Below are 14,222 nucleotides of genomic sequence, written 5' to 3' on the forward strand. Positions count from 1 at the left end.
AACCTAGAGCCTATGGGCCTGTGTAACGTGTCTGAGTTGTGAACGTATAAGTTACATGCACCTGTTGTACAATATTTAGATCAAAGTTTGTTGGGCAGGGGAGTGGTTTCTGTTTGTTAATTTGTTTTTTACGGTCGGGTTTTCTTATTTCAATTGTCAAGCAATGTAAAGCTTTCCGCGCCGTGGCCATGCGCTGCCCACGGGCAGGCACAGTCTTTACTGCGCGCACCCCTCGGCCACCCCAGGGCGCGCGCCGGTTCACGGAAGCGAGCGCCGCAAGACTCAGGTGGCCCGTGAGCGCACGAGAGAGGAGTGAACGAGCGTGGGACCGACGGGAGGGGCAGTCTGGGCAGCTGATGCGAAGTCTGGAAGTCGGGCACTCCTGGGCGGCCTGGGAAGGACCGGGGAACCCTCGGCGGAAATCGTAGCAGCAGGCAGGGGGCGGATGCAGCAGGAAGGAGCGGCCGGAGTGTCCGCTTCTCACCTGTGCCACGGTGACAGCTGGGATCTGCCTCCCCCGGACGGCCCACCCTATGGCGCTGGCCGAGCTCTACACACAGGTAAAAACTTGTGAACAAAGTGCTGCATGTGTGGGGGTGCTAGACAGAAGGTATTTACAGTAACCTTCCTAGAGGCTGGGGGTGCACTGTCTCCCAGCTGTTTTCTTAGCAATGTTCATTACCTGTAGCACCCCCTCCTTCCAAACTGCACCTACTGTCGGGTTTAGGACGGCCTCTTGCAAAGAGTGAACCCAACTATTGTCGTTACTGTATGTTTCTGCTTTTTCTCTCACGAACCCCGCATTCTTTCGTGCACGAAGTAGCAAGTGGGCAGTGCAGTTGAAACTTTGTGATGTTTGCATCTGTGCATTGGGACGGGACTTCGCCTAGTACAGAGGCGTTGTGCGCCGAGTGTGTTGTGGTAATGCTGAACTCCTCTCCATGGTGACCGATACAACCCAGCCCGAGGGGGCTATCTCATCCGGTGGATCGGCTCACAGCTCCCGCATTCCGCGGGTCTTTTCAAACGTCTCGTGCGTGTGTTCATCAGACCGTGCATTATTCAGGAGTTTGGACTGACGTGTAGGTCACGAGACGCGGGCACTGGCGGCCTTTGCAGGGCAGCTCTTGCAGCAAGGGCTGCACCTGTTCAAGGAAATGCGTGTTACTGTTTTGTTTCAGTCGCTCTACCTACAATCACAGCAACCTCTGGGCTGGGTTCCGGAAGAGCGATGGCAGCACATTTTTTTTCCTGCTGTGTCTCTTGAGACAGATCTGACTGATGCTACTCGCCCTGTTCTGGTTGTTAGTCCATTAGAAGTGAAATATCCGTGTTTTTATTTGAAAGGCCACCTCTGCCCTCTCACCTACTGCGCTGTTGACCTGTGATTCCGTATGAGAAAAAGGTAGAAAGTCAAGGGCTGCTTTTCATTTTGCCTTTCACTAGGTCTGCGACATGTACCATTACTAGGTTTCAGCCAACCATGTTGCGCAGTGGGGCTCGCTAATTTGCCTTGAACAGCTTCCTTGTCGACTCAAAACCACAACATGGCGAGCGTGCCCAAATTGGCCAAAGACATGGACCACTTGACAGCTATGTAAATGTCATCTAGTCCGTTAAAAAAATTTACTGTTTAAAACGTAAGACCAAAAGTCAAGTGACATATTCCATGGTCACTCTTTCTTTCACATCAAACACTAAAACCGGCATTGACAATGCAAATAGTTTTGTCTTTTCTGTAAATAAACGTTTTCTATCAAGATTCACAACACAATGAAGGTATCACGTGGACACAGAAGGGAAACACCCAATCACAAAGAATAAGTAAAGGACATGTGGCAGAAGGAACGTAAAATGATTCTAACACATGCAGAACAGGTACAGCACAATTAGCTAAAACACTAAAGAGGAAGCGGAGTTAAAGGACTGTTGTACATGCTCCACGAAAAGACATAAACATATGAGAAATGCCAAAAAACTGGAAGTAGCAGCGAAGTCCCTCAAGGAATCGCATTCAGTATTGTACTCGTGAAGTATAACAAACCCTCACATACCCAGTATGGCATACTTCATCAGTGGGTTCCACATCTAGCACAGGGAAGCATGCCTGTATCTCCCAGCCTTACATGGATCTTCCCTGAGTCCCTTGTGACAAGTCCAATCTTTTGTCGCTCAACATGTCGGAGAGCCATAGTTTTTAAAATTGATTTCACAGAGCTCAAAGTAGAAAAAGTTATCACTTGATTTAAAAAATGGATTCATCCATGGATTGATTTCTTGCTACTTTCCCCATTTCTGGAAGAATGGCGAAAATGTTTGACCTCATTTGAGGGAGACGTTGAGCTGTTGAAATCTAGCTAGAGGGTGAGGTTTTACGTACTAAACACATAGCCAGCCTGAAATCCTTCAGATGAAGTTGGTATACCTATTTAAATTCTAAAAGAATGAAATGGTTTATAACACTGTGTTTTCTCAATTCCTTTTCCCTATCTCTAGCTTTCCCTGTTTCTGTATGCTCATCATTCCTCAGGCGCTTACTTTCTCCTACCACCTCTATCAAATTTAAAGAATTATTATTGATATGGCTGGGTGTACCACAGCAAGGTTTTGTAAATGTTTTAGATAATATAATACTGAAAGTGTAATCTAGGTCAGTGGTTCTTAATCTTTTAATTTGCGTGGACCCTCACTTAATCATAACCGCAACTCAGGGACCCCCACTGAATTATTTTTGGAATCGGGGGACCTACTCTGGATAATTACTGGAAGCCGGTGACCTCGCGTAAGCATTTTTAATAATTTGAAAAAAAATATATCAAATATAAAGAAACAAGGATTCAACTAAATATACAAATGATTAAATATTTCATATTAAAACAACCCAAATTTGAATGGGAAGATTGTAGTTTTCCTAAATTTAATTGAGGCCACTCAGCATCCATTCTGTATTCTGGTTGATGCACTTGCACTGCTCCCACAAATCAATCTGAGGATACTACCTTAATTATTAGCTTCCAGTTACAAATTCAATCACATTTACACAATGTTTTAATATTTTCATTTGTACATTTTGCTACTTTAGTTATATACACTTTATTAGTTTGTTAATATGATTCATTTTTCTAAGCAGTTGTGAACCCCTTAAGTAGGCTTTGCAGACCGGTAGGGGTATCCGAACCTCAGGTTAAGAACCACTGAACTAGGTGAATCATGACCATTGCGATCTCCTATTGCTTTCTCTCTCTCTCTTTTTCTTATATGCTACGGAATAAACAAAACCAAGTGGTCGGAGCGGCAACTGCCTTTACTCTCTACAATCTATGTACAGGCATCCACTTGCTGGCTGTGGTACTGCAGCCTCTGATTTCTAGGCATGGTCTGTGAGGGCATCTGTTGGCCGTCAGTTGTAATGTAGCCCATCATATTAATGTGATGTAATTACAAAGTACCATTGCCAACTCTGTTATTAATAAATTCGTCGTTGGGTATCTGAAGTTATTGTTAATTTCAAGTTAGATGGAAATGCTTTCTCCTGCTCACTAATAACTTTGTGTGTAACAAGAGGGAGAGAGAGGACTAGAAAGCTAGTCCATGTCCCCGTGGGATTTATATGTGATTAAACAAAGAAGACTAGCTTAAGTTGACCAAAGTGATGCAGTACTCAAAGTAGTTCTGTCACAGACACCTTGTAGGTGTATTCATGAAGCCCTCATCCACCAACCTAGTTGGTGGCATGCTTCATCATCGGGCCCACCCAGTGACACCGGAGGACGACGGCGGGACAACAGGTACAAGGCAGGCACTGACCAGAAAGACTGGTCATCCCCTTACCGCTTCCCTCCAGGAAGCCTTGGCTAATAACCCAAAGCGTATGCATGAGAAGGGAATCCCCCTCTCACACATGGAAAAACGCCTTAGTGAGTGTATCACATAGTCTGTACCACAACACTAAGTCTGTTTTATTTTCACCACACCCTTTTAAAAACGGTCCTGAGGAAAGCCAGAATACTCTAAGGCACTGGCTGAAACATGTCGACCATCTGAAGGACGCAGGGGGCAGTAACTCTCCACCCTTACACGTCCTGTAGCCTTACTTTTAACCGCTGGTGTCGGCCCAGTTATTAAAATTTAATTTACCCTTGGGTACTGGGACCACCACCAAGCCGTTTTAAATCACAATTCACCCAACCTCACTGCACTCTCAGCAATATACCAGCTCCGCTGTAATCAGGCGTCGTAGCACACCCGGGACATACTAGGTGTCACTGGGTGGGCCCGATGATGAAGCATGCCACCAACTAGGTTGGTGGGTGAGGGCTTCATGAATACACCTACAAGGTGTCTGTGACAGAACTACTTTGACCACTAATAACTTTGGCCATGAATCTGTCTGATAATGATATTCCACAGAAAAGTACATGCATGCAAGTTTGAGCCTGTAAAGTTTTGTACTTATTTGTTAGAAGATGATACAGTTAGGACTCACCATGGTCTGGCTCAGGACTGACACGGGCAGCTTTCGATGTGCCCCAGTCATCCACTTTGCGCTTGACCTGCCCCTTCAGCGCTCACATATTTTGTTTTTGCTACACTCGTCCTTCGGGTCCTTCAAAAGATACTTGTGCTTTCCAGATCCTCCTGCCTTAAGGTGGACCTGATCTCTTCTGTTTTCCCAGATTGCCGAGTTAAGCTTTTTGCACCAGCAGTCTATTTTCTTGATGCTCTTCAGTGTTTCTCCATCTCTCCCTTCCCCTCTCCCTCGTTCCTTTAGTTTCATGTGGCCTTGCTTTCTTTGTGACTGTTGTTATTCCAGTTACTTTGTCATACCAGGGAGCATTGGAATTCCCCATGGTCTAAGTCGCTAAGATCTGTGTCAGCAGACAGTGATTCAACTTGGTCCCAAAATGTGAATTTTACATTCAAATTCCCATTAGCAACGTTTGCAAAATACTGACTTCAAAACACCTGGATTACCATGCATCAAATTTGGCACGCAGCACTGCTGCTTCTCTGCTTTTGATGTGATGTAAACTAACTCAGCTGCTTTCCTAACTATTCACAGTAGAAAGTTATAATACTACATAGATTGTGGGGTTCATGACCATGACCTGGTTGACAAACTGAATTTTTATTCCGATTTGGGAATGTGATTCACTAAGATATTTTCGTATCCATGGCCATTTTGTTTTTCGTCCACTAATTAATACCCATCGAGTCCTTGGGAGAAAGTATGTGGCACAGGACATGGCCGAAGGCTGTGTACTGCACCTAATGTGTACTGTGTGTGTGACATGCGGCCTCATAGGACCTTAGGGCAGGGTAGTGGCAAATCCCAGACAGTTGTTTATCTTAACAAAACTCCACAAATTCACTGACAAATGTACGTCGATAGACACTAAAATTATTTATTAAGATCAATAACACAAAAAACCCCAATAATTACCATTAGTTATGCATCCATAATGTTTTGCACCCCATTGTATTGCTCATCTCCTGCTTAATGTCATCACAAATTACATCACTGGTATCAGCCATGGCTTCCACAGTAGTATTATCAATGACATTCCAGAAGCTATAAACCACTGCACTTTTACAAAGGTGTGCGTTGACGGAGAATATAGTATTTATGTTCTGTACAACTTGAGGCGAGACATCTAGGCAGGGATGTTGCAGCCTTACAGCTGCATTCAGATTTGTTAAATAAGTCTGTTGCCAGTGAGAGTAACTGCAATCGCCTTTATTATTAATGCGGCATCTTTGGCGTTAGCTGGTTGTTGACAGTGGTACTACAGCCTTACAACCGAATGGAATGTTTGTGGCGACAGACATGCAGCTTAGAAGTGCAATCACAGGAGCGTTTCACATTTGGTGCAAGGACGCCTAGATGCCAGCAGCGGTACTGCAGCCCGGTGTTAAATGTTTGGCTAGATCTTAATTTACATTACCAGTGCACCTGCAGCAGTTTTTCTCGCTATTACACTTCAGAGATGGTGATTGCGACTTTGTAATTATGGTTAAGTTGCGGAATCTAGGGAATGGATATTTTAATTTGTTAGTGACTTTGTTGCTGTTTTACGACTTGTAGGAAAATTCGGCAGATGCTTCACTCATCCAACTGATATTCGTTTGTTTTCAAATTTCGCGCAGTTCCGTGAGTGTGAGAGATTTATTTGGGGTGATCTGCAAGCAGCTTTTCCAATTTTAACTTCCACAGAAACCTTCTGAGCTACAACAGGTGAAGCTGAACGTTGTCACGCCAAGCTCGTCATGAATAAAGAACTCTCAAAGAATATGCCCATGAAGTGACTTTGTTGGAACTCGTTTACTGTTTTTTTATGTGTTTGGACGAAGGTGTCAAATGAACTTCAGAGGATTAATCTTTTGTGTATTTTTTTAGTCCTGTTTGAGATCCGCTGGTTACGCAAAGCGGTTGAAGCAGAGTGCGCAGGGCATGTCCAAATGCAATGTGAGCGTTGTGGGAAAGTGACATGGCACAGAAAGTGTCTGAAAGCCACTCATGGAGTCTACAGAAGGCTGTGTGTGCCCAGTGCATTGTCGGGAGGCCGAACAAGTGCATACTGTGTCTGTTTAGTGTTGGAGTAGGTAGAACTGGTGCATGGCAAGGCCTAAGGCCACACTCTGAATAGAACATCCACTTACTTGGGAGAGCTTGGGTGGGGGGAACCTGACGGAGTAATAGTCATGGCTGATGGCCACTTCGAGGGTCTACTAGCAACTTGGCATGGCCGACCTTCATACCTAGGATATAGTGTGAAAACATGAGAGAGCTCAGGGTAGGTCTCAAGGATGCAATGTGTATTGTCATCTGTAATTTCACATTATAGATATTTTATGCAATGATATTGATGATGTGCTAAATGGTGTCATATTTGATGTGATCCGTGATGCATGGCGTCATGAGCAGCACATAGTGAGATATTGTTTGTGCAAGTGACCACAAATGGCCAATTTCAGTGTTTTTTGGCAGTTTTTGAGAAAATGCTAAATAATTTTAAAAAGTTTGTTTTTACGTGAATTTGAGTGCAGGAGGTGCTATGCTTTAACTAAGGCTGGCTTTGCTATTTATTGGATTTGAAAGTTTTTTTTTTAATGTGCACTTTTGAGAGTCATTTGGGACGCTGACCTCCATCTCAGTTCTTAGATAGGAATTATCTTGAAAAACACATTATTCCTACTTAAACCCTTATAAAGGATTCTACACCAGATTAACCACAGTATTTATGCACACCAGATCAAAAGACTGCAGAAAGACAGAATTGCAGCTGGTGGCCTGATTTTTGTGATGAAAAATATCCACATGTTAAATTTTAATAAAGAGTGTTCTCCGGCTCCTGAGAGTAAAAACATAATCGAGTTTGTCCTTTGTATGGCCTACAAATGCTTTGAGCGATCCACCTTAAAATACATTCAGGAAAAGGTTCACAAATATCGATCACCCCCTTGCTGCTGCCTGTGATCCACAGGAAACGGTCAACTAGTCACACCTAGTGCCAAGAGAAAAAGCAGGAGCCACAGGTGATTTGCAGTAGTGGCATCTCGCCTCTACAACAAGCTGCCCCAGACATGCACAGTGCTCAGTCTCTCATGCCTTTCAGACATAAACTCAAAACCCAACTATTTCAGTTCTACATCATATCTCTGTGTGAGCAAATGGTACCCCAAATTTGAGACCCCATAAATGTTACCTCATTTCACTGGATCGAAGATGGTGTCAAACCTCAATTTCTTGAGGCAATGTGTCACCGCATTCAGACACCTCCCTAAGCACCAAAAATTAAAAATACAATATATTGAATAGTTAAGATGAATTAAATGGGCCCCATCAATTAATGAGTTCTAGCTAAATGAAAAATTAAAGGAATTTTTGTTTTACAAAATTCAAAGATGCAAAATTAAAGCAGTTCAGAGTCAATGCCATGAAGACTCTCAAATGCAGACTTACACAGAGTATGCAAAAATCAGAATTTATTTTAAATTCCAAGTGGGCAACAAAATTAATATAAAAGCGGACAGCATCCCTAGTAGAATGGGAAAGTCTTCTGGCTCACCCCCAAAATCGATCTCTAGGATGTATGGGATGCGTTGGCTCAGAGTCGTGCAAAAGTAATGCATCAGCAATGGAAGCGATACGCCACACCGTCGGCAATGCAATGTTCTTAATCCTCGCAGCAGCGGCGATGCTTTGGAGTTGATGGATATGCACCGTTTCAGAGCGGCGCAATGGCTGCACACCTCGCTCTACAACTCCTCCACATTGCCTGCTGTGCCCCGGAAACTTGTTAGGTTCAGTACTTCTGTCTCTGTGCGCGCGCACTCAGCCATCTCGGTGCCCTGGTGGGTTGCTTGTAGGTTTGTTGGTTCTATCTGCATGGAGGCATGTATGTTTCATTGTTGTTCTGCATTGGTGCCCGTTTGACTGTTTGCACACACATCAGGCAGTACGTCTATGTGTAAATGTGGGCATTTTTGTTGTTGGTCTGGGATCATGCATGAAAACATGCAAGGAAACATCTTGCTTCTCTTCCGGGTCCTGAGAGGGCCTGGTTGTGTAATGCCCGAGTGCCTATGATCGGAACATCATTTTCTCCCCCCCCCCAAAAAAAGTCAAGCATCCATCTCCTTCAGCTGCCGTTCCACGCCCAACTCTGCGGCTGCCCGCGGCCCCCGCAGGGGGCCACCCTAAGCGGGCGGCCACCCTTAGTCGCATTTGGCACTCCCCCACCCCCCACTAACTGAGGCCCGCCTGGGGCATTTGGGGTGGGGGGATGGGGTTTTACAACCCTCCTGCGCCAGTCCCTGCAGAGCCAGCTGTTATGCCCCCAGTCCAACTCCTGCTCCTCACACACGGTTATTATCTTCTTACACATTATTCTGCCCTCACGCGGCCCTTCTGTGTTTCACACAGACCGTTCCCTCCATTTCTCTCTGCCCGCCTCCCTGCATTTACGTGGTTATTAGTATCGATCGAGGGCACAGATTATAGGGTGCCTGTGCATGGCGCTAGCAAAGCTGTTGTGAAGCGACAACAACACAGTCGACACAACAAGAAGTAGCCAGCATAGCAGGGAGAAACCATTAAAGGGGCCAGAGCTGGGAGCTTTGCTGAGTAACAGCAGAGCACAGAGACATCGCTCTAAGAGAGGATCTGTACATTACAGGCGGCAGCTGAGCATGACGGGCAGAAAACATTAACGTAGGAAAGTAAAGTCACATACAGCATGCATGCAGAAATAAATGCACTAAGACAACTGCGTGTACACAGGACATACATGAAAAGAAGCATAGACTCCCATGGACTCACAAACGAAATTGAGCTGTGTCTGCACACCTAGACAGCAAAGCAGCTGTAAATGCCACTTGCACCAATTCAACACACATGCAGGCACAAATCGGCAGCACATGCAGGCCCAAATGCATTCTGTACCCGTAGGAATACCGCATACAAGTGCACATACATACACAAAAAGCACCACCGACATTAGGGTGTTGTGGTGGGGGGAGAAAAAAACAGTGGGTGAAACAATTTATTTCTCGCATTGTTGAGATGAAGGGGTCAACTGCTAGAGACAGTAGAGAGAAATCAAGAGACAGACACAGAGGGTGCAAAGAAGAGAAAGACAGACCTAAAGAAATAGGGATGTAAATAGAGATAAAACAAAAGAAAGAGATGCAGGCATAGAAAGAGAGAAAACAGATACTTGGAGATAAAGTCAATGGAAAGCAAAGAGAAAAGAGACACAGAACGCACCTGTAAACCAAAATGTCATGCCTGGTGTGTAATGGAACTAACCTGGATGTATTTGATAACATAAGAGAGAGAATAGATTGATAAATAAAGCAAGAGAGATGACTCAAAATTGAAAGAAAGATGAAGAGCCAGAATGAGAGAGAAGAGAGAGAATGAGAGAGAGAGTGTTTGTGGGAGCGAGAAGCGATGGATTGTTAGAGAGAACGAGAGAGAGGGGGTGAAACCGAGAGAGATGGAGCTAAGCAGAGCCAGAATGAGAGAGTGTGGCAGAAAGAGAGAGGGGTATAACGAGTATGTTGAGCTAGAGAGAGAAAAAGAGGGACATAGGAAGTAAGACAGAGATAGATATGAGCATACGTACACAGTTATCTCTACTATAATCAGACACTGGACAGACTATTGAATGTTGGAATGTAAAATCTTGTCCCGCTTTGGGGTAACTTAAAATTTTGTCTGCTACAGGAATTTTTGAATATGAGAGAATGTTAATTTGCTTTGGCAAGTCATGCATTGTAGACTGCACTTAGCCCACATGAAATGGCACGTGGGAGGCCTGCTTTGGCAGTGAATTGGATCTTTAATTTCTGAGTTTGAGTTGCATGGTCAATATTTATGTGTCACTTTCATAGTTATTTAGACTGTGTTTCTGTTTTATACTGTTTCTGCCAATATGTAACCTTGAGCCACAACTTTGGTTGATTTTGATTGCAGTGGCTCTGTTTATTTGGTGATTTACAATTCCAATCATGTGTAAAACATGGCTTGTTGAACATAGATGAGATATACTTGCAAATTGTTGGATTGCGTATTGCATTTCAGGTTTTCAATTTGACCAATCTTTTGACTTCTTACCAATGAAATATGAGTGTCTTCCTGGTCGAGGACCACACTGCTTTTTCTCTTATCTGTCTTGTATCAAGACCCTGCTGGACTATGGGGTGAAAGAAAGCTTGAATAAGCAGCTACCTATGTTATATGACATCTCTTTATTAATGTAATAACTGCACTTTCACAATTGCTTTATTAACCTTCCTGCTTTCTCAAATTTGCTTGAAAATGCACCATTTGTCCTCTCTTTTTTTCAAACTGTTCTCGGGGAGAGAACCCCCCGAACCCTCCTTAGGTTGTTCGGCACGCTTGCTCGCTGCGGTGCAGTATGACAATCATTTGACGGCCCAACACTTTCAAATGTCAACAGCCGCCACTGCTCTTTTGTAATCTTTCTTGTCTGTGATACAGAACTACATTTGGAAACGCCAGTTTAGTTCTATGTTTTTTACTATTTTGAATTTTAATAAATGCACATATATTGCTCCGGGAGTGAGTAATAGTAACAAGCACAATTGGTAAATGAATTGCATTCACAGAATACTCAACTATTTATGATCCAAACCCCTTTGGCCACTGGAAGTGATAAATGGCTCATTCAAGTGTACTATATGAATTTTTTTTCGCAGGGCGGGGTAAACTCCTATCAAAACCATACTTGAGCAAGGCTCTCTTGCTGAAATTCAGATCCAGTATTACAGCTGGCTTTCAGCAGTGCCAGTTGAGTTTGTGGGTGGAGCCATTAGAACAAGTGGGTGGGGCCAGCGGAGAAGTGGGTGGCGTCGGGAAAGTGGGTGTGGTCTCCGAAAACAAATTGAGCACCTGCACTTAATTTTTTACAAATTAAGCACTGGTCTACCGTCATAACTAAAATAGTTACGAGTAAGTGCCAATTCTATACATTGAAGCACGAAGGACTGTGGTGTATCATAGAACCACTCCTGTCTATCCATGGCGCACGCTGCTGCCACCAGCGCCGCATCCTGGGGTATACAAGTGTAGAGCGACTCTACATCAATCGGAACCAAAAATTCACACGTAGGGTCAAAGTGAGTATCTTTCAAAATATTAGAAACATTTGTAGTATCCTGGATGAACGATTTCTGATCCACCACTGATTCTCTAAGGAAAAAATCCGCAAATAGGGATAGCGGTTCTAATACCGATTGAATCCCCGACACAATTGGACGGCCAGGGGGCGGACGCTGTGGTTTATGAATTTTTTGAAGGATGTAAAATGCCGGAGTTCTGTGCTTAGTAGTAATCAAAAACTCGGCCTCTTTCACAGTGATCCATTTCTTCTCTTTAGCTATGCCTACCATCTCTCTAATGGTCTCTTGAAGTTCATTCACTGGGTCGTGTGTAAGAGGTTGGTAATTATTACGCGCTCCCAATAATCTCAGCACCTCTGCGTCGTAGTCTATAGAGTTCATAACAATAACAGCCCCCTCCTTATCAGCTGATTTTATGGTAAGCAGCTGGTTATTTTGTAGACTACTGACAGCCTGCCAATCGTCATGACTCATGTTGTTAAACTTCTGACATCTATTGTTTTGTTCCAGTGTTGTAATATCTTCAAGTACCTTACTCTCAAACACTGCCACTTCTGGGCCCATCACAGTGTTGGTTGGGCAAAACTGCGATGGATTCCTCAATGTCGTGCTAAAGAGGGAAGGGGGTTCCTGCTGTTTATTAGCAAAAACTTTTTAAGTTTTATCTTTCTCATGTAACTCAATCCTGCACTTAAACATATCATGATTAGGTGTTGGGACAAACCCCAACCCTTTATTTAAAACTCTCACTTCACTGTTAGTGAGAGTGTGGTCAGATAGATTTACCACTGTCATTCACAAATGATTCCTCACCCAACTTCGTGTTATCCGGGGGGAGTATGTTTTCCATGTTTGACTCTGATTGCCTCGTGCATGGCCTCTGCCTATCTGACCCCCGCCTCTGCTGCCCCTTTGATTTTGCCCTAAAAAAGAACGGAGTATAGCTCGCAAATCTTCGTTAGTCTTATCTTGAGGGTTAAACCTCACTCTATTGGGGTTGGGTATTGATTGACCTCCTTCTTCTTCTTCGCTAGAAGTATTATCGAAGGTCCAATTCTGAGGTGTGTGTCTAGTTTGTTGTTGTCTCTCTCCCCTGGTCTGCCCTGTATACTGTCGTTGTTCTGGACCAGACTGATAGTGCTTGTCATCCACGTATGGGAAATCCCATTCGTGTGTGTACCTTTCTAAATTGCGTTTCAGGCCTTTAATTTTTTGATTGACCATATCATTCCTATAGTCACTGAGGTCCTCTTGGATCCTCAGCAACTGTTCTTTGGTATCCGTGAGGGTGGTATCTCTCTTGAAGCTTTCCTCCAACTTCAAGATTTCCTTCAACAGCTCCTCACTCAATCTCTTAGCGGTGTTAATGATCAAGATTATCCAATTGCGGGTACATTTGTTCACTATGTAACTCCAATCGAATCACTTGTCTTCTAAGAAGATCCTAGGTTCAATCCGCACTAATAGGCTTGCTGGGGCTGCTCCTGCTCTCAAATACTCAGTCATAAGGGCCCCATGCAACGCTACTCTGACTTGTCTTTTTTTGATACTACTTAAGTTCTCCCATTCTTTCCTCTCTGATGTAACACTCAATAACGGGGCGTCAGGGAATAATGATGGACCTGACAATATGGCTGCAATCTGGTCGTCAGTGAAAGCTAAACAATTTCTGTCCATTTCCTACAGATGACTCCCAAATAAAGTACTGAACCAAAATAAAGATGTGTATCACTTCTGTGACAAAAAGTGACAACAAAAAGTGCGTAAAACAGGAATAAAAATACTTTTTAATAGCTCTCATGATGGCTGATCCGCTGTACAAAATGCTCAATCAACCATTTCAGGCAATTTCGTCAGGGCTGAAGGGTCTTTTAATCAACAATCAGGGACACTGGTATTGTTCCACACGTGACTGTCAAGTGTAGACAAAAAACACATAAACGGCAGCAGGTCACTTCACCAACTTAGTCACTCTAAAGAAGTAAAAAGTTGACACACATCATTACACAATATAGGTATTACATTACCATGTGGGGACCAAGTCGCTCGTACCAGCCAACCACTTCGTCACAGGGAGGAAAACTCCAAACGTGAGCCCCTTGTGTAGGTAAGAACGCTACTGTCGTACTCAGTCTTGAAAACAAATGGGACAATCAAGGTTCTCTTTGCACTTTTTTTGGGACACATCTTTATTTTGAGGCAAGTTGGTTACCAATGATGAGACAAGTGGGCATAGCTGGTGAGTACCAATTAGCAATGAAAGTGAGGAGTGGTAGGGAAAAAGTGTGACCGAACTCCTTCCTCCGCTTATACAATTAGCCTCCAGATGAGGAGCCTATAATAAACAGGTCTTTTGTGTATACATATAATGTTAATAAAGCACACATGTTTAAAGGCACATCAAGAGAAAGATTTATGAAATACAGTTTTAGCTAAAACTTGGGTAGCACTTACTTTTCTTTTGTCATTTACGGTGCACACATTGCATATTTTAATATATAATTTATTTCTAACACATGAAACATTTAATTCTCACGTGAATTACTTAATTATTATTATCACATTATCTAATC

At 43.5% G+C, this 14,222-nt stretch overlaps 1 protein-coding gene across 1 annotated transcript in view; it reads left to right on the forward strand.

The window, feature by feature from the left end:
* Positions 1 to 218: 218 nt before the first annotated feature.
* Positions 219 to 14,222, forward strand: part of MYO5C (myosin VC) — a 1,024,918-nt gene continuing 1,010,914 nt past the window's right edge. Inside the window, exon 1 of the mRNA XM_085644174.1 lies at positions 219 to 560. Coding sequence (XP_085500300.1) covers positions 534 to 560 — 27 coding nt within the window. The 5' untranslated portion in view covers positions 219 to 533. The remainder of the gene's footprint in view (positions 561 to 14,222) is intronic.

The sequence above is a fragment of the Triturus cristatus genome, chromosome 3_1, assembly GCF_964204655.1.
Source record: "Triturus cristatus chromosome 3_1, aTriCri1.1, whole genome shotgun sequence".
In the NCBI taxonomy this organism is placed as follows: domain Eukaryota; kingdom Metazoa; phylum Chordata; class Amphibia; order Caudata; family Salamandridae; genus Triturus; species Triturus cristatus.